Source organism: Notothenia rossii (assembly GCF_949606895.1).
Source record: "Notothenia rossii genome assembly, chromosome: 5".
NCBI classification, from domain to species: Eukaryota; Metazoa; Chordata; class Actinopteri; order Perciformes; family Nototheniidae; genus Notothenia; species Notothenia rossii.
Genome location: NC_136903.1, coordinates 40,641,548 through 40,664,445, shown reverse-complemented (window position 1 = coordinate 40,664,445; position 22,898 = coordinate 40,641,548). Strand labels below are relative to the sequence as shown.

The window sequence follows — 22,898 nt, the reverse complement described above, 5'->3', positions numbered from 1 at the left end:
TGTAATGACTGATTTGAGAGGTTGTTAGAGATGTCCCAATCCGATCACGTGATCGGGGATCGGAGCCGATCACGTGATTTTCAAAAGAACGGAAGAAAAAGATCGGGGATTTTTTTTTTTAATACGTTATTTTTATTATTTTATTTAATGTTACAAAACAAAAATGACCACATTCACGTGTTAAAGTCATCCTGAGGCCTTAGTTTTGGTTTATAATGACACATCAGGTATGTGTTGCTTCTTTTGGACACTGTTGCCAGATTTGAGAGAAATAAGCAACCAAGACCTGGTTGCTTATTTCTCTCAAACCTGGCAACAGAGTGGGCATGGCGCAGTGTCTAATAGTAGCAGTAAGCTAACGAGAGGCTACATTCAGCTGGTGACTCCGGAGTCGGGACAGAGAATATGTCAGGAGTTTGGAAGTATTTTAAAATTGAAAGCGAAGGCAGTGTAACAGCCAGATGCAATGTTTGCAAGGCGGAGGTTTGCAACACGACCAATATAATACGCCACCTGAGAAACAAACACACAAACACCACCAAGAACAGGACGAGTACAAAGCGGCCACTCAGGTAACGGCACTGAAACAACCAACACTTTCAGAGACGTTTAAAAAGGAAAGAGAAACTGCCCCAGAACAGTGAAAAGGCCAACAAAATAACAGCCAAGATAGCTGAATTAATCATTTCATTCATAGTTAGTCTTAAGGCTAGAATTCTGCACTAAGCCAAATTTCTATTTTATTATTTGTGACTGAATGTGAACTTGTGAAGCTAGTCAAGCTACCTCTTTCCAATAGAGTTATTTTTGTTTTGTTACTGCACTATCTGCACTCAATTTGTTGACATGGTTATTTTTGTGGTGAACCTGCTGTTGTGAAGCTATCCACGTTGGATAGAATGAGTCATTTCAATAAAAAAATAACCTTAAAGAGCAACTTCCAGGTTAAAGACACCTGTGAATAAATGTGTAGGAAAATGATGAATACACTAGATTTTCTAAAAATCTGGCGTCGTTTTTGTAAGAAATGTTCACTTCCGCATAAAAAAGCCTCGGCACGTGACCTCCCGCGTGTGACGTAACACGGGGGACACAAGGGGGAGAGCGGCCGGTGTAACGTATTAATAAACATGGATCCCAATGCTAGTTTCGACACAGAAGAAGTTGAACATGAATATTCGAATGCATATGACGGACCACAACCTTATAATTATGAGCCTGCTTGGCGTCCAAGAGACCAGGAGCAGCCAAGGATTAGAAGAAATAACGGCCATCGGAGAGAAATTGAGCTGTGGGGTGAGGAGAACCAGTGGAGAACTGGGCAGCTATCTTGGTGAGTGACCGGCATTAGCTACAGAATGTTAGCTAACGTCACATCACAACATTGTAAAGTTAGCTATCATATATCAGGCTATAACTAAAGTAGCATTGATAATATAGTAACCTTACTGGCAGGACTGTTGATACTGATCCATAACAGAAACTAATGCGCAAGTATCAGCCGTATCTCGCGTAACCTAATGCAACTCCACACTACGGTGCTGTGTACCGGAGGAGAGACGCGAGATACGGCTGATACTTGACGATCTGGCGGAGAAAGGTTGTGGAGCCTCCGTTGATATGTCGTTGTAAATGGCTTGATGGAAAGCAGGTGTGTAGTCGGGGAGGGTGCACAGCTGATTGCAGCAGGTGAGTGGAGGTTGAGCCGGGAGCCAGGATTGACAGCCACCACGCCCACACAAACAACACAGACAGGGGGAAACAAACAAACACAAAGGAGACGGCTGGAGCAGTACAGCCACCACAGCGTTACCTAATGCAATGTCTTACGGAGCCGTGTACCGGAGGAGAGAGAGAGCAGCGAGGGGGGGGGGGAGAGAGAAGTAATACGGTTTCCTGATAAAGCTGTGGAGAGTATGTGCTGCAGGGAGGTGGATGCACAACGCACCCAGGAACGAACGCTAGCTCCGGTCCTTTTTACTGTGGACTCGATGTCCTGACAGGCTGGTATTTATGCAACCTGCACAAACACAATACTGCACCATGATTACAAATGGTGAAATACAATGTAAAACTACCGAAAAATACCAGCTCCTTAAAACACAACCGCTCTACTCAACGCAACTACTAACTATACCCGCGGTCAGAGAGCGGAGATGTGTCCCCTGTGTGATGTAATATGACGCGTTTGACGTATGACCTTAAAAAAAAGCAGTTTTTAAGAGCAGAGCTCAAAATTGCTCCTTTCCCTCTGAATTCCTGCCCTTATGTCTCGTAAAACATATCTGTTAGAGCTACACAGTCTTTTGCATATAGTAATTGTAGTTTGTCATTTAATTTGTTTATTATGATTTTGCTCACATTAGAAGTATATATTTGTGGTAATATTCTGTTAAGTTAATAATAATTTGTTTAGTTAATTTCTTTGCTTTATATGTTAGTCTTTATTTGGGTTAATTTATTTAGTGTGATTTTTGGTTTAGACACCTGGGGGTAGTGGTGAGCACAGGTAAGGGTGTATATAGGCAGGAAGTGGCAGACCACCTGTTTTTGCACCTGGGTAATGGGCACATGGTTTTTTACCAGCACGAGAGAGGATTGTTTGTACAAGGAGAAAGAATTGTTTGTGACCGAGAAAACAATAAAACCAGCCTCAACGACAGAACCCATGCCTGGAAATTGGTTGACTTTCTACACTGCGTACATTACCTGCCCAGGGTGCCAGAAGTGATCCGTTTGAAGGTTTTAACTTATTTTGAGTTTAAGTTTAGGACAAACGGCCACTACATCAAGTAAAAAACCCGCTCATGGATTAAAGAAAGAAGAACTTTCCTTGGAATACGATCCTGCGGACCTGCTATTGGAGTGGGCTTTCCGATGGGAAAGGAACTTGGATTGTTTTAATCATTTTTCATGGAGCATCTGCTGTTGAGAGACAAAGACCTGGTCCAGATCTAAGAAATCTCCACATGGTATGTACACTGTTTTAAAAACGCCATATAGGAAGATGGTGAAAATCAGTATTTTATGAAAAGACTCAGTTATAAACTTGGACTGCTTTAATTCGCTGTGCGCTTTGTTGGATTATTGACGCAAGAGACGGCCTTCATTCATGAGAAGATAAAGCCTTGTGTAGGCCCAGCTTGTGACTTATGTGGATGAAAAAGAACTGTTCGTTTTAAACCAAGTTGTTTTCGATAGTGTTGCCACCTTTTGCTCGACTTATTGCCTGATTGCGGGACCGCAGTGTTATCCGCAAGTGTATAAGATGAGTGACGAGTCAGCGGCATCCGATGAGGAAAGGCCAGCATCAAGACGGTCAATTAAACTGACCGCAAAAGGAATATGCTTTTACATACAAAATTGTCAAGAGAAACGCACTGCAAAAACTAAGCAGGCTAAAAAGCTAATGGATAAAATACGTCCTCTACTAGAATTAAACGACAATGCCGATGCAGTAAACGCTCAGCTCGCTTTGTTCATTAAGTGTTACGAAGATGCATGCAGTTTGCACAAAGTGTTTATGGAAATGCCTCTACCAGAAGATGATCAAACACTTCAGGCAAAAACTACGAACTTTGAGAAAAAGATGAAATCATGTCGTGAATTTATTGAAGAGGTAAAGCAGTGGCTGTCTAAAATCGGTCGTCCATATTCGAAGCCAATTGAACCTCAACCTTCCGACGTAGAATGTGTTGATGAAATAAGACCTGAGGATAGTATTTCTAACATCTCAAGTGTAAAAGGAAGTTCTGTAAAATCACGTGCAACTGGTGTATCAAAGACGTCTGCAACATCCACAGCGCGCATTAAGGCGGAGGCCGAAAAAGCAGTTCTTCTCAAACGCTCTGAAGGTTTAAAAAAGATGCATCACATTGAAGCACAAGAGGAAAGTCTCCGCAGGGAAGAGAAAAGGCTCCGTAGGGAAAAGGAGCAATTGGCGCTTGAAACTGATTTAGCGGCAACTAATGCAAAGATTCAAGTTTTAGAAAGGAACTCTTCACGGTGTGGGTCGGCTCGATCTGATGGAATGAACTCCTATTTGGAGAGAAGCAAAGCTCAAAGGTCCATCAGTTTAAATCCCCAAGCCAACACTTTTGTCCCACATGAAAATCATGTCCGAGCCCCCCTTGATCCTGCACTAGTTGTAAGGCAAAAAGAAAGATCTGCATATGCTGCACAAATGGACGAAAGGCCTGCTAAGCCAGAAGCTCCATATCTAGAAAGACAGACTGCTGGTAACAATCAGAATGACATGATGAGCATTATGCACAAACAAAACGAAATCACTGCATTGTTGGTTCAGCAAAATATGTACTCTGCTCTCCCTACAAGAAATCTCCCTGTTTTTGATGGAGACCCTATTCAATATGACTCCTTCATTAGAGCTTTCGAAAATGCAGTAGAGAAGAAAACCAACAATCAGAGCGACTGTTTGCACTTCCTGGAGCAGTACACTAGGGGGCAGCCTAAAGACCTTGTGCATAGTTGTCAGCATCTACCTCCAGATCAAGGCTATCAAAGAGCCAAAAGTCTTCTCGCACAGCACTTTGGAGATGAACATAAAGTTGCATATGCTTATATGGAGAAAATATTTAACTGGACCCCTATTAAAAGTGAAGATGTCAAAGGATTACAATCATTCGCTCTGTTTCTCCGAGGATGTACAAATCTAACAGAACAAGTGAGGTATATGAGGGAACTGGACTTACCATCTAACATGAGAAGCATCATTTTAAAACTTCCTTACAAACTGAGAGAAAAATGGAGGAATGTTGCATGTGATCTGAAGGAAAGAAGGGGGGAGAGGGCTACATTCATCGATCTCGTAAATTGTATTGAGAAACAAGTGAAAGTTGCCTCAGATCCAGTTTTTGGAAACATCCAAGACTCTCAACATAATATCCCCAAAGTCATCAAAAGCAGCCAGCCAGGAGACAGAAGGAAGGGAAGCAGCTACGCTACAAATGTCACTCCTATGAGGGAAGACGCTATGGCACGGCCTGCAGGATATACTAATAAAATCACCTCCACTCATTGCTGTCTGTTCTGCCTGCAGAGGAGCCACACACTGGATCAGTGCTGGCAGTTTAAGGCCAAAGTACAGCGGGAAAAGATCAGCTTCATCAAGGACAAGGGCATTTGTTTCGGTTGCCTGAAGGTAGGCCATACAAGCAAAGACTGCAGGAGTCGATTGGATTGTTATGTATGTCACCAGAAACACCCTGGAGTCCTCCACATTGAAAGACCGGATAAAGGCACATCCGAAAAACAAGCCAAACCTTCTCTGAGTCCTCCAAATGAGCCAAATGTAACCTCTCAGACGTGTGGCCACATTGGGGCCGGTGTGGAAGATGATTCCACCTTTTCAATTGTTGCAGTAAAGGTCAGAAGTAAACTGACAAACAAGACCATGCATACATATGCTTTCTTGGATCCGGGCAGTTCCGGCACATTTTGTACTGAAGCCATGGCAAAAAGACTGGATTTGCGGGGTAAGAAGACAAGCATCCTGTTAAAAACAATGGGACAACGAAAAGTTGTGGATACTCACGTTTTGTCGGGTCTTGAAGTGTCTGGTATGGGTGCTGAAGATTTTATAGAGCTTCCTGATGTTTTAACTCAAAGAACTATGCCTGTGTCTACTCTTAACATTCCACGACAAGCAGATCTTGATCCATGGCTGTATTTGAAGGATGTAAAACTCTATGACATTCATGCAAGTGTTGACCTGCTTATTGGAACTGACACCCCGAAGGTCTTGGAGCCGTGGGAGGTGATAAACAGCCAGAATGAAGGGCCTTATGCTGTCAGAACCAGAGTTGGCTGGGTCCTTAATGGTCCTCTTCATGGTGGAGGCTGCAGAAGTAAGAGTGGCTATTCTTCCGTATCAGCAAACCATATCTCTGTTGAACACCTGCAAGAAATGCTTGTACAACAATATAACCATGACTTCAATGAGAGGTCGTCAGAAGAGCAGTTGGAAATGTCCAGAGAAGACATTAAGTTCATGGATATTGTTAGTAGCACAGCAAAACTAATTGGAGGCCATTATTGCATTGACCTGCCATTCAGAAAAGAAAATGTAACTCTGCCAGATAATCGTTATGTTACAGAACAGCGCTTGGGTAGCCTGAAAAGAAAGTTTGATAGGAACAGTCTGTTTAAGGAAGAATATACTACGTTCCTAAGTGAAATGATAACACAGCAACATGCTGAACCAGTGCCTCTTGACCAGCTGACACAGAACAATGGGAACGTTTGGTACATCCCTCACCATGGGGTGTATCATCCTCAGAAGGGCAAGCTCAGAGTTGTGTTTGACTGTGCAGCCTCATACAAAGGAACATCACTCAGCCAGCTTTTGCAAGGCCCTGATCTTACTAACAGCCTCATTGGAGTTCTTGTCCGATTTAGGCAGGAGCCTATTGCAATTGTGGCCGACATCCAATCCATGTTTCATCAGGTTCATGTCTCAGATAAGCACACCAACTTTCTCCGCTTCCTTTGGTGGCCAAATGGTGACACCGCACAGGCACCACAGGAATACCGCATGAAGGTGCATTTATTTGGAGCTGCATCATCGCCAGGCTGTGCCAACTATGCCTTGAGGAGGACTGCAGAGGACAACGCAGAACACTTCCCTCCAGAGGTTGTGAGTACAGTGAAAACCAACTTTTATGTCGATGACTGCCTCCGTTCAGTGGCCTCAGAAGAGGAAGCTAGGAAAATGATTCATGATTTAACTGCACTCTTGCACAAAGGAGGATTCACTCTGTCAAAGTGGGCCAGTAACAGTCGTGCAGTGCTACGCTCTGTCAGCGAAGACCAAAGAGCAAAGGACATGATGGACCTGGATTTGGATACAGATCAACTTCCTGTTGAGCGTACATTAGGACTACAGTGGCACGTTGAAACGGACCAATTTGGATTTAAGGCCTCTCTACAAGAGCGACCGCAGACGAGAAGAGGAATTCTTTCAGTGGTCAGCTCCCTCTACGACCCATTAGGCTTCCTTGCTCCATTCAGCATGATGGCTAAGATGTTACTGCAAGAATTGTGCAGAAAAAATCTTGGATGGGATGAAGCTATTCCCCATGTTCTCTCCAAGCAATGGGCTGGCTGGTTGGAAGATCTCCACAAGGTGGCGGAGTTCAAGATTGATCGCTGTGTCAAGCCTAAAGACTTTAGCAACCCTGTCACTGTTCGGCTTCATCACTTCTCTGATGCCAGTGAGGTCGGGTATGGAACTGTATCGTATTTAAGACTGGAAAAGGACAATAAAGTGCATGTTGCTTTTACTCTGGGGAAGGCCAGAGTTGCTCCACTGAAGCAAATGACAATTCCTCGTTTGGAGCTCACAGCTGCAGTGCTCGCTGTTAGAGTAGACCGCATGCTACGAAAGGAATTGCAGATTAAGCTGGAGAAATCTGTTTTTTGGACCGACAGCACAACAGTCCTGAAATACATATGCAATGAAAGCCGGCGATTCCATACTTTTGTGGCCAATCGAATTGCAGTCATCAGAGAGGCAACTGATGTTGACCAGTGGAGGTATGTAGGGACTAAGGAGAACCCTGCAGATGAGGCGTCAAGAGGAATGAGGGCAGAGGACCTCCTGAATGGAAGGAGATGGATGATGGGACCTGATTTCCTCTACAAGTCCGAGGATGAATGGCCTAAATTGGACGTAGATGTTCAGATGATCCCTGGTGCTGACCCTGAGATGAAAAGGGACTTGACTGTGAATGCTGTTGTTAAAGACACAGACAATGCTATGAGCCACCTGATTCATCACTTTTCATCTTGGAAGAGACTGCAAGTAGCTGTTGCTTGGCTTCTTAAGTTCAAGGAGACTCTTGTGTTATTGGGACATAAGAGAAAGGAGCTTTGTGCTTCTGCTGAACTCAGTCAACAACAGGTTAAAAGCCAAATGAAGAGCTTTAAGTCTACACTTAAAGGACAGAGTCTGATACCTCAAGATGTGACCAGAGCAGAGCTGACAATCATCCAGTATGTGCAACATCAACGGTTCAAGGAGGAAATCACCTCGCTGCAGAGTGGTGTGAAAACCATATCCAAAGACAGTCCCCTGTACAGATTGGACCCAGTGATGGAAGGTGAGATCCTCAGAGTTGGCGGTCGGCTTAGCAAGTCCTCGCTGCCAGTTGAATCTAAACGTCCTGCTATTCTGTCCAAAGACCTGCATGTATCCACATTGATTCTGCGCCACATTCATCAGCAGCTAGGTCATGCTGGAAGAAACTACATATTGTCCAGATTAATGCGGAAGTATTGGATTATAAATGCAAACTCTGCTGCCAGAAAAGTCATATCAGATTGTGTAGTTTGCCGACACCAAAGAGGAAGACTCCTTGAACAAAAAATGTCTGACTTACCTGTCGAGAGAGTGTTGCCTGATGAAGCTCCCTTCACTCATGTTGGCGTTGATTATTTTGGGCCCATTGAAGTTAAAAGAGGCAGGGGTCTTCTCAAAAGATATGGAGTGCTCTTCACATGTATGACCAGCCGCGCTGTACACTTGGAAGTAGCACACACGCTGGATACGGACTCCTGTATAAATTCAGTGAGAAGATTCATCTGCAGACGAGGCCCAGTCTCCACTCTCAGGTCTGACAATGGAACCAACTTTATTGGAGCTAGCCGTGAGCTCAAGGAGAATATGATTGCTCTGAATCATGACAAAATCCAAGGAGCCCTTCTTCAGGACGGCATAGAATGGAGATTCAACACCCCATCAGCTTCACATCAAGGTGGTGTTTGGGAGCGCCTGATTCGCTCAGTGAAGAATGTGCTTAACTCAGTCCTTAAACAGCAAACATTGGACGATGAAGGACTCCAAACAATGTTTTGTGAAGTTGAGGCAATATTGAATGATAGACCTATCACAAAGGCCTCAGATGATGCGAATGACTTGGAAGCCCTTACTCCGAATCATGTTCTGTTGTTGAAAAACAAACCAGTTATGCCACCAGGACTGTTTGACAGAAATGATTTGTATGTTAAGAGAAGATGGAAGCAGATACAGTACATGGCGCAACTCTTCTGGAAGAGGTGGGTTTCTGAGTACCTGCCATTGATGCAACAGAGACAAAAATGGACAGCACTAAGAAGAAACCTCATACCTGGAGATGTTGTTCTTGTGGCAGATGCTACAGCCCCAAGAGGATCTTGGATGATGGGGAGAGTTTTAGAAGTCAGAGCAGATGTGAATGGCCATGTGCGCTCTGTGCGTCTCCAAACAAAGACCAGTATCCTGGAGAGGCCTGTGACGAAGCTGTGCCTGCTGCTGGAGGCAACACTGTGACCGCATGGACTCTCTATCTTTCTCTTTGCCTCTCTCTCTGTCTCTTTCCATCAATAACACCTTTCCTTCATAGGTTTGCCAGAGAAGACATCAGTGCCTGAGAATGCATGTTTAGTGTGTAGCTCCATGTTTTTTAAGTCTAGTAATTGTGATAAATGCCCAATTAGGGGCCGGAGTGTTAGAGCTACACAGTCTTTTGCATATAGTAATTGTAGTTTGTCATTTAATTTGTTTATTATGATTTTGCTCACATTAGAAGTATATATTTGTGGTAATATTCTGTTAAGTTAATAATAATTTGTTTAGTTTAGTGTCTTTGCTTTATATGTTAGTCTTTATTTGGGTTAATTTATTTAGTGTGATTTTTGGTTTAGACACCTGGGGGTAGTGGTGAGCACAGGTAAGAGTGTATATAGGCAGGAAGTGGCAGACCACCTGTTTTTGCACCTGGGTAATGGGCACATGGTTTTTTACCAGCACGAGAGAGGATTGTTTGTACAAGGAGAAAGAATTGTTTGTGACCGAGAAAACAATAAAACCAGCCTCAACGACAGAACCCATGCCTGGAAATTGGTTGACTTTCTACACTGCGTACATTACCTGCCCAGGGTGCCAGAAGTGATCCGTTTGAAGGTTTTAACTTATTTTGAGTTTAAGTTTAGGACAAACGGCCACTAGAATATCAAATCCTGCATTCACTTTTTTTAATTGTAATTTTCAAGCAAGTTTAAGCATAAATGTAGAATAAATAAAAACATGCAAGATGCTCTTTAAAATGGACAACTTGAATGCTTTTTTCCTTTTTTTCTCTTAATGCATTGTATAAAGATCGGATCGGGAAAAATCGGTATCGGCAGGTTGTCAAAATCAAATGATCAGAAGCGGGAGCAAAAAAAGGTGATTGGGACATCCCTAGAGGTTGTAATAACCAAGTTGCAGTTGTAATGGAAAATATATTTTAGTGAACATTTCATCACTAAAGTTGATTTTTTTTCTACAAGCCACAAAACTTTTTTCTTCTTCTGTGATTTCAAATTTGGTTCACAGTTACGTGGATATTTTATACAAGTGTAAATGTATGCACACAAGCTCAGATTTTTTTTCTGCAAGTGCTCACATCAGGTTTTACACGCTCTTGCATTTAGCACCATATCTACCTTCATAGTAGGGATGTCTGTAGGAATCATTTTCAGGTGGAGACTGTGCTAGTTTAAGTAAAAGAACCTGAGAAGTAGTATTATTCATTTGACGTACAATGATATAATTGTGTGCTGATTAGTAGAAACAATTACTGGTCGACTGATCCAAAATATACACAAAAGTAAACACTTTATATCATCATTCTCTCATAAGAGAGCGCTAATGTTTTTGTATGTGATGGGAGAGATATGACAATATTTCCTCTCAATATCTGATAAGGAGGAAATCTTTTTAGATATAAGATTGAAATAAACTTTAGAAAATATAATTGAAGACAAACATCAGTCACCTTGTGTTCACATTTCTGGTCGACGGGAAGCTTCATCCACTCGCTATCGTCCCCCATGGTGGCCACTCGGGGGTGGGCTTCCCCAAAAGGTACTCAACTGGAAAACAACAGCATTATTATTGACTGGTTATCTGCTGATGAATAAGTGCACCCTCCAATGTATAACAATCTTGGAGTCTGTTGAGGATTTCTTGAAAACAAAACATATTTCCTGAGAGAGATTAGCTTTTCAGCTGCAGCTGTCACCTCTTCCTCGGACATAAAACACTAGAACTGCACAGGAGAAATTACAGTCTAATAATCATGACTGTGATAAACACAACTGCATTTACTACATTTTCCAAATTGCAGCATAAAACACATAACCCACAAGCACACAAACGAATATCTATTCGCCTATCGATTGATCAGTGTTTTGGAACAATTTCAGGTGACTAGGGCTTCAACAAACGACTAATTTGATAATCGATTCATGAAACGATTAATCGACTATTAATGTATGCCTTGCACAATTTCTCAAAAGCTCTTATTTAACCATCAACCTTTAGATTTAGCTTGAGGTTGTTTTAGGCATGTGGAAACTAACAATGAAGACAATAAAGATGAATACTTGATTCAATACATATATTATTAAATTAACTAAACACATTTTGAACAAAATGAACATTGCTTTTTAATTCAATAAATAATATTTCACATCAAAAGAAATAACAGTGTTTTAACAAATCATATTAAATAATGTGATAACAGAACTGTAAACAGAATAGCTGAAACTTTAACAAAATAAATAGCTCAGTTGCCTTTAATCATTAATCCATGTTTGTATAATTGAGTTAACTGTGTGTAGCTGCCGTTGCTGCTAGCGTACATAACACCTGACGTGGAAACGTTACTCTTGGATGGGGCTACAGAGCTACTAGAAAGACAGTCAAACCCGGTGCATTCCTCCGTCTGGATGTGGTGCACTTTTGCTAAATGTTTAGACAAATGGCTCGTGTTACCGCCCTTACATGCTAAACTCTTATAGCACTTTTGGCAACGAGCATTGTCCACATCGAGACGGGTAAAATTTAAACACACCTCGGAGCGCTTTCTCTCCGCAGTGTGTTGCTGCATGTAGCAGCTGCGTGTGTGTAAACTGCCCCACCCCCTCGCACACAGACGGGGGAGAGATCTCGTCTGATCGAAAATACATAGACGCCTTTGTTTGTCTTTTTGCATGTTAGAAATGAGTTGGCGACACTAAGACTACGATATAATGTTTTTGTATCAATAATACATGACATATTTTTGAAATGTCTCCAGTACCGATAAAAAGACCAATAACGTTGGAGCTTAACGGCGCGTAAAACACACGTGATGACGTCACCAACGAATCGACGACTGAATTAGTGGGAAACTAATTTGGTACCAGTTATGTGCAGCCCTGATTATATGCTTACCTTTAAGCTTTGTGTGCTGTTTGGGTCTATGGGACCCGTTTTCAGTGTTTACTAAAATAAAAAAGGTAGGCAATTTAATTATTGTAACTTGCATTATTTGGGGGTGGACCTAACATCCTCTAGTGGGGTCCGGTGGCATGCTCCCTCGGAATGTTGAAGTTAAATGGAACAATCTGGTGCACTTTGAGCACAAAAGGAATTGATGGATACAGCTCTCAACACTCATGAAAGGGAGCCGTGTACTTTTCAATAATCCAAAAATCTTTAGAATATGATCACAACCAATAACAAATAAATTTAAACTTGTTTATTCTTATCTTACCTAGTTAGCATTCTTTCTTTTCATTTATGCATACATCACTCCCCTTTTAAACTGTTTTTTTTGGGGGGTTTTTTGTTTTTTTAAATCTGTCCTATAGTACACATTGGAATGATTTCTTACTTTATTGTTTACAACTATGACGGCTTGCATTAAAAAAATAACATATTTGTAAAGTGGGGGGACATAAACAGGATTTCGAAAAGTGGGGGTGGGACATGTCCCCCCTGTCCCAAGTGGAACTTATGCCAAGCGTGTGTGTGCGTCAAGTGAAATAAATATATATGCAAGTTGCAACACACACAGAGTAAAACTCTGCCCCTCATGTGCTGTATAGGCTTACACTCACTGTCATGAGGTAATGTACCACCATGATGTAACAATAGGCGCTTTCACACCAACTACTTTTTCCAGGAATAGTTCCCGGAACTTTTATTTCCCCGGAACTATCTAGTAAATTGCTTTCACACTTGAATAAGTCCCTGAGGGAGGATTACGGAAATGAAGCCGCAATTGAAGCCACAAATGAAGCCGCTGACGTCACTTCTTCCCGGAGCCCCCCGGAGTCCGGGACTTTGGGTGGCAGTAAATCGCCACCCGAAGCCCCGGGTAAATCGCCAGAAGCGCCGACACCTCCTCATCACTCCACCGATCCCACGTTTTATTTTGAGTTGCCATAAGTTAGTCTCTCTCCATTGGTGCGCTGGGCTAATGCTAATAATGAAAGGAAATAAAATGGCAGCTTCACAAAAACTTTTCAGAGTTTTACGGGCCGTGGTTTGCAATTCGCCCAGCCAATCAGAAATTGGAACCTTTTTCTCCCCAGGAAATAAAAAGGGGTGAAAAGGTTCCCGAAAAAAAAGTCCCAAAATCGTTTTGGTGTGAACGCAACATCCCAGGAACTATCGGAACTATTTCTGGGGAAATTACGGGGAAAGTACTGAGGTGTGAAAGCGCCTAATGTCCTAAATGCCCCATGGCATCCTGTCATTTTGAAAAAGTGGTCTCTGGGCAAAGTTGATAACCCCTGGGTAAAGACATCACCCACATTTTTCTTAATGCGGTCATAGTGGAGCCAGTCCTACAAAAGCAATGCAAACTAAGCAAATACATTTTTAAAATGGTTTATAGCCATGTTGATCCATAATAGTATCCTTTAACATTCAAAACATTTGCTTCAAATATTGGAGACAACAGACCACAGTAAGGAAGGAGCACATAACTCCATTTAAAAAGGTAGGTGCTCATAATGACTACAGACCCTTCCAAGATTAATCTTGTCATTACACTTTTTAAAGCTGTCTTGTTGAAAGCTTATTATCACTGAATTGTAATAAAACATTTACACTGAAAATGAAATACCAATTAAGTTAGATTACAATAACGTTATAACCAAAACCAAACAACAGATATAACATATCGCCGGCTGCAATCACAATAACACATTGTAGAGTTATGACAAGTAAACCGCCAGAATGTGGACAGCACATTTGAACTGCACACAAGAATGAACAACACAGGGGGGGCTCGATGAGGATTTAGAAACTAGACTGCATCTTTAAATATAGACCGTCGTTTGCAATTAGGCTAGCTAACCATTTTACTGCTTGTCACCAATGTTGTTTCCAGTTTACTGTGGCAGGGAGCGGTCACCATCTAGCTGACGTTAGTTACTAGGTTGCTAATCAGTTAGCGCCATTAACTAGCAAACGTAGCAACGACTGTGATGGTTGCTGCGTTAGCACGTTACCCCGCTCATTCTGGTTAAAGCCGTTACAACATAACAGCTCACTGTGACAATGCATAAATAACTTCGAATATAAGCTTTAAACATAGTATCAACATAGACTCATAGCGAGACATTACGGTTTGCCTTTTCTTATTGCTAAAGGTGGGTAGGCATCGTTAGCTACTGAGAAACAAGGCTATAAGCTAACCTGCCACAACCACCAACATAGACAGGCCTAACAACGCACTTCAAAATGACAGCTCCAGAAACACAGGAACCTAGCATGCTAATTCAGAGTAAAACATTAATTATCACTATATTTAGAAAATGATTGTATATGGCTGGGTTACCTGTGTGTGAATCTAAGAGACAACACGATGCTGGATGTCCAGTTAGACGGAAATGATAATGGGATCACTGTGGACAAGCCCAGTCGATCTTTATAGGAATGGGGATCGCGGTGCATTCTGGGCGACACGGCCATCTTTTGAAATGAGCGTCTATAGCAACGGCAGGCAACAGCCGTCGAAATCTATCAAGCTTCACCGTTCATCTTTCCGCTATTTTGCATCCGCAATGAATATAGAGCGCATTACATATACATGCCCACACATATAGGACCTACAGGATCACTGAAAACAATACAATCATCCGGACAAAGATGATATAGCTAATGTTATGCTAACGGTATGCTCGCAAAATAAAGCGTTGATAGTAGGCTTGTTTGAGACGAGCTGCGGCTCGCCTAGAAAGTAGATGAGAATAGCCGATCGCAGCCGAGGAAGGTCTCAAAAAGATCGCCTGAAGTCGGACAGCTCGAAGTCGGCTTCTTCTTCTTCTTCTCTCGGTTTTTTGGCGGATTGCAAACAACTTTAAGGTTCATACCGCCACCTCCGGAGTCGGCTTGACTCGGTTTGCATTTATAAAGAATGCACAAATGTGTTTAATCGTTAATGTCAGATATGTAATAAGTAAATACATGTTCCTGCTCAAGATTAGATTCAAGTTTATTGTTATTGCACATACAGGTACTAAAACAACGAAATATAGTTTAGCTTCTAACCAGGAGTGCAACAAGCAGTAAAGTGAAAAGTAATGTACACAATCTACAGAATAAAATATAGAATTAATTGAATGATGGATTTACAGTGAGGGGTATGAATACACTAAATATACACAGCAGCCTGTGAGCAGTACGAACAGTCGGTATGAATATGCTAATATATATAAAGTATGAAAACGGTAAGCAGTGCAGGTATATAGTATAACATATATAGATATTAATTTCATGATGATAAACATTGTGGAACAATGATGAAAAATGTGAATGGAAGTGCAGTAAAACTGACACAAAACAACAACAAACTTTTGCCGAGCCAATTGGAGAGTTTCATCACCAGCACGTGGTAAAAACCACCAATGAGCGCTCAGCTCGAGATATCAGCGAGTTCGTCTCCCATCAAGCATTTCGCTTCCGCAGCCCGTGGAGAGGAACTGCGCCGCCTCGCCGCGCCTCGCTTTCAAGGCTGCGGGCGTCTTTGTCCCGTGAGATTTCAACGTCTCATGTAGGCGAGCCTCCAGAGTAAGTCGGTCAAAATGAATAACCATCATGCAACGCACTAGCAAGACGTTGATCGAGGTCTGCGCAGGTCTCGCTTGTCTCAAACAAGCCTAGTTATTTCCACACACACCCCCGCCTATGTTAGTACACATTTGCTGACACAAACATTTGTATCATCTGTTGTAAACCCAAATAAATAAAATAAAATAAGAACTAATTCTCAAAAAAGATAAACGCCATTCTTAAAATGTATAAACGAACAATAGTTTGATTAATATTGATTGGAGTGCACAAAATAAATACAATAATTGAGAGAAGAAAAAGATATATGTTATCTATCAAAACCCAGTTAGATTAACATTCTTTGGGTTGCACACTTTGTTTGTTTGTTTAAATATGTAGCAAATTAACATTTTAAATAGCACTTAATGACTGACTGAATAGAAATGACAATAAATGAAAATGTAAAACGAAAAAAGCGATCCTAAAAATGTTTCCAACAAATGAATAAAATGATTTTTGACCACTTTGTTGTTCAGATATATCACATATTTGTAACTAAATTATACATTAATTGAAACAAAACACGGTATAAACTGAGGAGTGACTCCCGTGAGGTTCATGTATTTTCTTCACTCCGCTGGGAAACTGCTCTCATGTCAAGAAGCATCAGATCAGTGCATGCACTGCATCGTCCAATCAGTGAGCGATACACAGTAAGGGGGCGGGGCGAGTGTCTGAGGATTTCATCGGAGGATGGTCTGGTGGTTCCTCGATTATAGCTCCTCCATTATCGCTCCTCGCTCCTCTGTCCTCCGGCAAAAATAAGGCCATTGGGACGCTACTCAAGATGGCGCGGACAAATCAACTTCCGGTGAGACCGAGACCGAAGAGCGAGGAAATGAAAAATAAGAGAAGTGAGAAGGGCCCTGTCACTACCCGATCCGTCCCCCTGCCCGATCTGTACTGCGCATGTGCGAGATGGTCCGCCATATTGGAGAACTCCGGACGGCAACTCAAGAAGGACATTTGACACAGTGGCTTTTGGCAAAGCTGAAAAATAAAACTCGAGAGAGATGAGTTATTGTTATTACAACGTGACTTCACTATTATTTAACAACTCTTTTTATTGGGTTCTTTTATTTGGGGTTAAGTACATTGTCAGAATAAGTGAGACATTAATTTAACTTCTGTTAGACAGCTATCATACTGAATAAATATTTACTGTGAATGTATGCAAAAATGTATGGGATATGGCCATTTCTCACTTATTCTGACAATGTACTTAACCCCAAATAAAAGAACCCCATAAAAAGAGTTGTTAAATAAAAGTGAAGTCACGTTGTAATAACAATAACTCATCTCTCTCGAGTTTTATTTTTCAGCTTTGCCAAAAGCCACTGTGTCAAGAGTCCTTCCTGGGTTGCCGTCCGGAGTTCTCCAATATTGCGGACCATCTCGCACATGCGCAGTACAGATTGGGTAGTGACAATGTCCAACTTGTTGCAGCTTTTGAAATTATTCAAAGGGCGGAGAGTCAGAGAAGGGGTGGAGACCCGACCACAACCCTGCCTACATCCCTCTGTTCTTTAATCCATACAATGTGTATACAACCTAACCGCATGAAAAACAAAATATATACTAGGACACAACAGAAGTGCATCCCACATAGTTGTTGAATTTGCGTCTTGCAGATTGGATTTTGCGATTAGCGGAACCTTAGTTTTCAGTAAACAAAGTCATTGATTGGTCGCATTTGAACTCTAACCCTCCCCACAAGCATGACATTCCTTTGCCGATTGGACCATCGCATCTTATACCCGAATAGATTTCACTGGCTGCTTTAAAATAAGGCCCCTCCTGTAACTATACTAATCCTTGCATCTGATGTTCAGGTCTATTTTTCCCTACGTTAATGTGGTTTAGCTTTACACATTACTGTTGTACTGGACCTCAGTCTATGGCCCTTTCTCATTTCACTAATTGGCTGCCACTGAAGTAGTATTATTCATCCCGCTTCCATCGCATGAGTATGCATAGAAAGTGACAGGTGCTGTGACAGGTCACACCTCTCCCTACTTATGCTAATGAGCTAAGTCCCGCCTCCCCTTTGTTCGAGGTGTGAGATCTCAAGTAGGTGTGATATCCCAAGGTAGGTGTGAGATCCGTCGATAGGAGGGGGGTGATGTGTATTCACAGGTTTGAAAAGCCCCCACTGTTGCGCCTTATGGTGTATAATAAAAAATGTTTCAATCACATTAGTATGCATAAAAAGTGACAGGTGGGCCCGCCGTGTGTGTGTGTGTGTGTGTGTGTGTGTGTGTGTGTGTGTGTGTGTGTGTGTGTGTGTGTGTGTGTGTGTGTGTGTGTGTGTGTGTGTGTGTGTGTGTGTGTGTGTGTGTGTGTGTGTGTGTGTGTGTGTGTGTGTGTGTGTGTGTGTGTGTGACGGTCTCCCCTAACCCCTGTGGACCGGGGCTACATCAAATCTTATTTTAGCCCCTAAAGAAACGCCATAAACATAATAATTAAAAATAGTATTGATGTATGTTACCACTTTCCTTCTTCATCAGACAGTTTAGATTCCCGTTAGAAAGGGTCTAACATCTACTCTCGTCTCAAAGCCTCCTTCCTTCTGCGGTGATGCAGGCAAATGCTGCCCCTCCTACTATACTAAAGTCACCGTACAAACTTTATTGTCCTATCTAAATTAGATTAAGGTTTTAATATGATTTGTGTTAATTAGTTTACTAGCTATGAGGAAGTCTCTGTCTACATTGCAAGGATTAGGCACGCGGCACCGTAACCAGTGGCACACTAGGAATAAGCGGAATAAGTGTGCAAAAATATTTAAATTGTATTTTCGGATCCTGAACGAGACCGCCGCCAGAGCGCGTCTCCCCGTTACCTGCAGAAGGAAGCCATGCACGCAACGCAGCCCCGCTCTCTTTACTCCAGGTGACTTTCTGCCGCTTTCCTCCGTGGTGCAGTGCTGATCGTTTCACCACAGAGGAAAGCACTTCACTAATTGCAGTACCCATAAGGAGCTGTACAAATGCCGCAGTTTTTGCGTGGCTGTGTATTTAGTTGAAAGCCCAGTGGCGATCTGCTCATCTCTCATCGAAATAATATGCTACAAAGGGGACGGACTGGCCATCTGTGTGTTGAACTTTCCTGTCGGCTCCCAGACCGTAGTCGAGGAGGGCAGAAGCAACAAGCTTCAGGTTCAATAACCCACTTTAGCTTAAATTACTGGAGAGAGGTGAGCTCTTCTTGGGAGGCCGTTGCATTTATTTAGCTGTTCTTCTGTTTCACAAAATACATCACAGACATCTGTTTTTATGCTTTCCCGTTTCACTTCCAGAAACATACACACGCTCGCTCACTGTCGCTCTACCATCCACAAACACATGCACAAGCCACAACCCTCTCTCTCTATCTCTCTCTCTCTCTTAAAGGGACAGCGATCTAATCTCACTCTGCATGACCCGACGCGACCCTAATATCATAACATGTGTGCTCTGGAGAATCACAGAACGGACGATCGTCCTTATTATTATGCCGTTTAAACCAATTACTTAAATTTGTTTATTAAATTCGGCATCGTTTATGTTGCGACACTGCTTCCCCGCAGCGAGGCTCCCCCGCCCTCCTGCTGATAGTTGACGAGCGTCAAGCTCCTCAACCCCCGCCCCCCCCCCCCCCCCAGTTGATAATTCTCGATAGTTGGCACGCTGATAACAATTTTTTTTTTTAAATGGCACTTCATATCAAAAAGGTTGCTGACCCCTGGATTAGACTGATGATTGTATTTTTTTTAGCCATTGACCTGGCTAAGGGTTTATAAGGATATGTAGTTTCTACAGCAAGAGAAAGGTGATGATGAACCACCCTGCCATCTCTCTCTCTTTCTGCTGATGTGTAAAATATACAAAATAACGTTTTATATACTTACTCTCTTGTTAAAAGGCGATGAAGTTTGCAGCGTAAGCCAGCCATCAGTGTTCTAGTTTTAAGGCTTTGCATACCTCAAAGTGTGTCTAAAAGTATCTTGGCAAGAGAAAAAAAAGCCAAAATTCGCCTAGGCCGTTAAAAATAAACCGAATTGCTGCTAAGAAATAAGTTCAGAAAGCTATGACTCCAGTGGAACACTGTTAGAGTCAAAAGTAACTCTCAATGTATTCAGACAGAGTATGCAGATTGGGGCTGATCAGAACAAAGAAAGCACCTTCCTCGTCAAAAGTTAGTCACACACTCCCTTACTGTCACCCTTACCTCGTCCTATGGCTGTCAGGCCTTTTGGTGTGTGTGTGTGTGTGTGTGTGTGTGTGTGTGTGTGTGTGTGTGTGTGTGTGTGTGTGTGTGTGTGTGTGTGTGTGTGTGTGTGTGTGTGTGTGTGTGTGTGTGTGTGTGTGTGTGAGCCTGGCCCTGCCCCCTCCTCCCCCCCCCCTTCCTGCCATCTTATCACTAGACAGAGGGGGGAGGGGTTCTCTCTAAAACACAGTGTCTGTAAAGGTGGGGGGAGACTGTCTCCCCCCTTCCTGCCATCTCTCTCTCTGTTTCTGCTGATGTGTAAAATATACAAAATAACGTTTTATATACTTACTCTCTTGTTAAAAGGTGATGAAGTTCGCAGCGTAAGCCAGCCATCAGTGTTCTAGTTTTATGGTTTTGCATACCTCAAAGTGTGTCTAAAAGTATCTTGGCAAGAGAAAAAAAGCCAAAATCCGCCTAGGCCATTAAAAATAAACCGAATTCCACGTTTTACAAATGAACAGACACAAATGCAGACTTGGCTACTTGGCAGTTGATTAAAGCAGATGTGTCCTTTTTCATCTCTCAAAGGTTTGGGCCCTGTTCAACACTGGGTACAGAAATATATTCAATATACAGTCATTTGTACGTAAATATTTTTTAAGTTGTAAGCACTTAGAAATATAAATTTGAATGCATTTAAAGTGGCTGTAGACAACTTATCATAATGAAGTAGTTGATTGCACAAATTTGTAATGGATGTAAAACAAAGACGACATTAGCATTTTAATTGGCTCCCTATAAGACTTGCTTTCTCTATGAAATTATGTCTGGCTCTGAGTAGTGTTCCCCCTTTCACAATAAAAAGCCCAAACACAATACTTTCTGAATCACTGCAGGAAGTAATGTGCTAAAATGCAAATAAAAATAGCTTACAGTAGCTCCCAATTAGTTGAACAATTGGAAAACCGCAAGGACTGTGGAAAGACCTACTGGCAAAGGATTGTGGATGCAAATTATGCAAAGAGGAAGAAAAAACATTCTATCTAAAGCTATATAACACAATCTGTATATTGACAGTATGAGTACAACAAAAACAGTATGCATGTTGATGCAAACAACGATGTTCACTAAACGATCAATCAAAATCGAAGGATCCAATGTATTTTTAAATGGAGCAGAAATAGAAGTCTCCCAGTGCAAGTATCTTGAACAGGGATTGTCATATTGGACTCGCACTTGACTTTTTAAGAAACATATCCAGAAAGTATCCAATACCATTAAATTCAACTTGCAATATTTTAAACAAATTAGACCTTTTCTTAACTGTCAATGCTGCAAAGTCATACCTCCACTGTATGATTCTATCCCACATTGAATACTGTTTTACAAACTGGTCGTTTGCTTGTGCCACACACCTGAAACCCATAGAACAGCTGTTCAAGAGAGCTATCCAGGTGTTTGACAGAAAGCCACAGTCATACCACCACTGTACCATCCTTGAAAATCACAATTTCTTGAGTTTTTGACAATTTTAAGTCTTTTAAAAGTATGTGTTTTTTAAATAATATTTACATGGGCTGGCCCCCCTCCCCTTGGGGGAATTCATCCACAGAAAACACACTGGACGCAGCACTATGAAACCAGAGGAGACTGTGAAGTCCACCACAGACGGACCACCTTTGGAAAAAATAGTCCTCTCCATTAAAGGCAGCTCATTGTGGAATAACCCCCCAACTGAGATGCTGGATTGTCCCACTCTCAATAGTTTTAAAGGTCAACTTAAAGAATGGTTGAGCAACAAACAGACGTATAATCACCGCTAAATAAATGCACTTTAACACAGGGGTATCTCCTCTTGCACTTTAACACAGGGGTATCTCCTCTTACACTTTAACACAGGGGTATCTCCTCTTGCCCTTTAATACAGGGGTATCGCCTCTTGCACTTTATGTAGCGCTTTTATCTTATCTTGCACTTTATATATCATAGCTGCTACATTGTACTGCCATGTGGTAAATGCTTGTATGCTGCTCATGCTCTTTCTGCATATCATGTATTTATTTTTGCTGTATATATGAATGTCATGTTCTTATATGCTGTATGTGATGGGACTATAGATGGAAATTGGCTCAAAGCTAAAATCCGGCTCATTTACACTTAAGCGTTATTTTTGTTTTAAAGTGTTCATCAATGTGCACTACGGTAGCCCTGAAGAAAATTAAACATTAAAATATGTTATCGATGTCCCCATTCCCAGTTTGTTTTGGGAATAATTGCGATGTTTACTATGTTTTGGTAGCTCTTAACAAAACAGAATTTTTGGAAAAGGCTGCGACTCTAAAAGGCAAGTTTGTGATTTTAACACTGTTTCGATGAAACAATACATTATACAATATTACGACTTTTTGCCATATTTTTAACACAATATACTTGTACCTTTTCTTTTTCTTTTGTGGTTGTAGGGCTTCAAGATGTTTTGCATGTCATGCATAAACACGGTGTCATCTTTTCCTTCAAACTGACGTGTTGCCCGTTTTACAAAACAAGTTATTTTTCTGCTTCTTCATCCTCTGAATTTTCCTCCACCGTCCCTCTTCCTTCAGCCAGCACAAGAAGAATCAAGGTGGATCTGTGAAATGAAACACCTCTTCCCAAAGCGTGACTTCCCTATTGAGAGCATGCGTCTTCGGCAGTAGGGTCTAAACCAATTGGCCAGATATACTAACATGCAGAACGTACGGTATGTTTGAAGACTAACCATTTATCCAGTTCAAGC

At 41.8% G+C, this 22,898-nt stretch overlaps 1 protein-coding gene across 3 annotated transcripts in view; it reads right to left on the bottom strand.

Moving 5' to 3' along the window:
- ckap5 (cytoskeleton associated protein 5) overlaps window positions 1-15,031 on the bottom strand; it is a 106,261-nt gene extending 91,230 nt beyond the window's left edge. Inside the window, exons 1-2 of one of the 3 annotated variants that reach the window (XM_079681521.1) lie at window positions 14,658-15,031; window positions 10,818-10,914 (exon numbers count right to left, since the gene is read on the bottom strand). In XM_079681521.1, the coding sequence (XP_079537647.1) occupies window positions 10,818-10,874 (57 nt within the window). In that variant the 5' untranslated portion in view covers window positions 10,875-10,914; window positions 14,658-15,031. The remainder of the gene's footprint in view (window positions 1-10,817; window positions 10,915-14,657) is intronic. The other 2 variants (XM_079681519.1, XM_079681520.1) reach the window with 2 other exon arrangements.
- Between the last annotated feature and the right edge of the window lie 7,867 nt (window positions 15,032-22,898).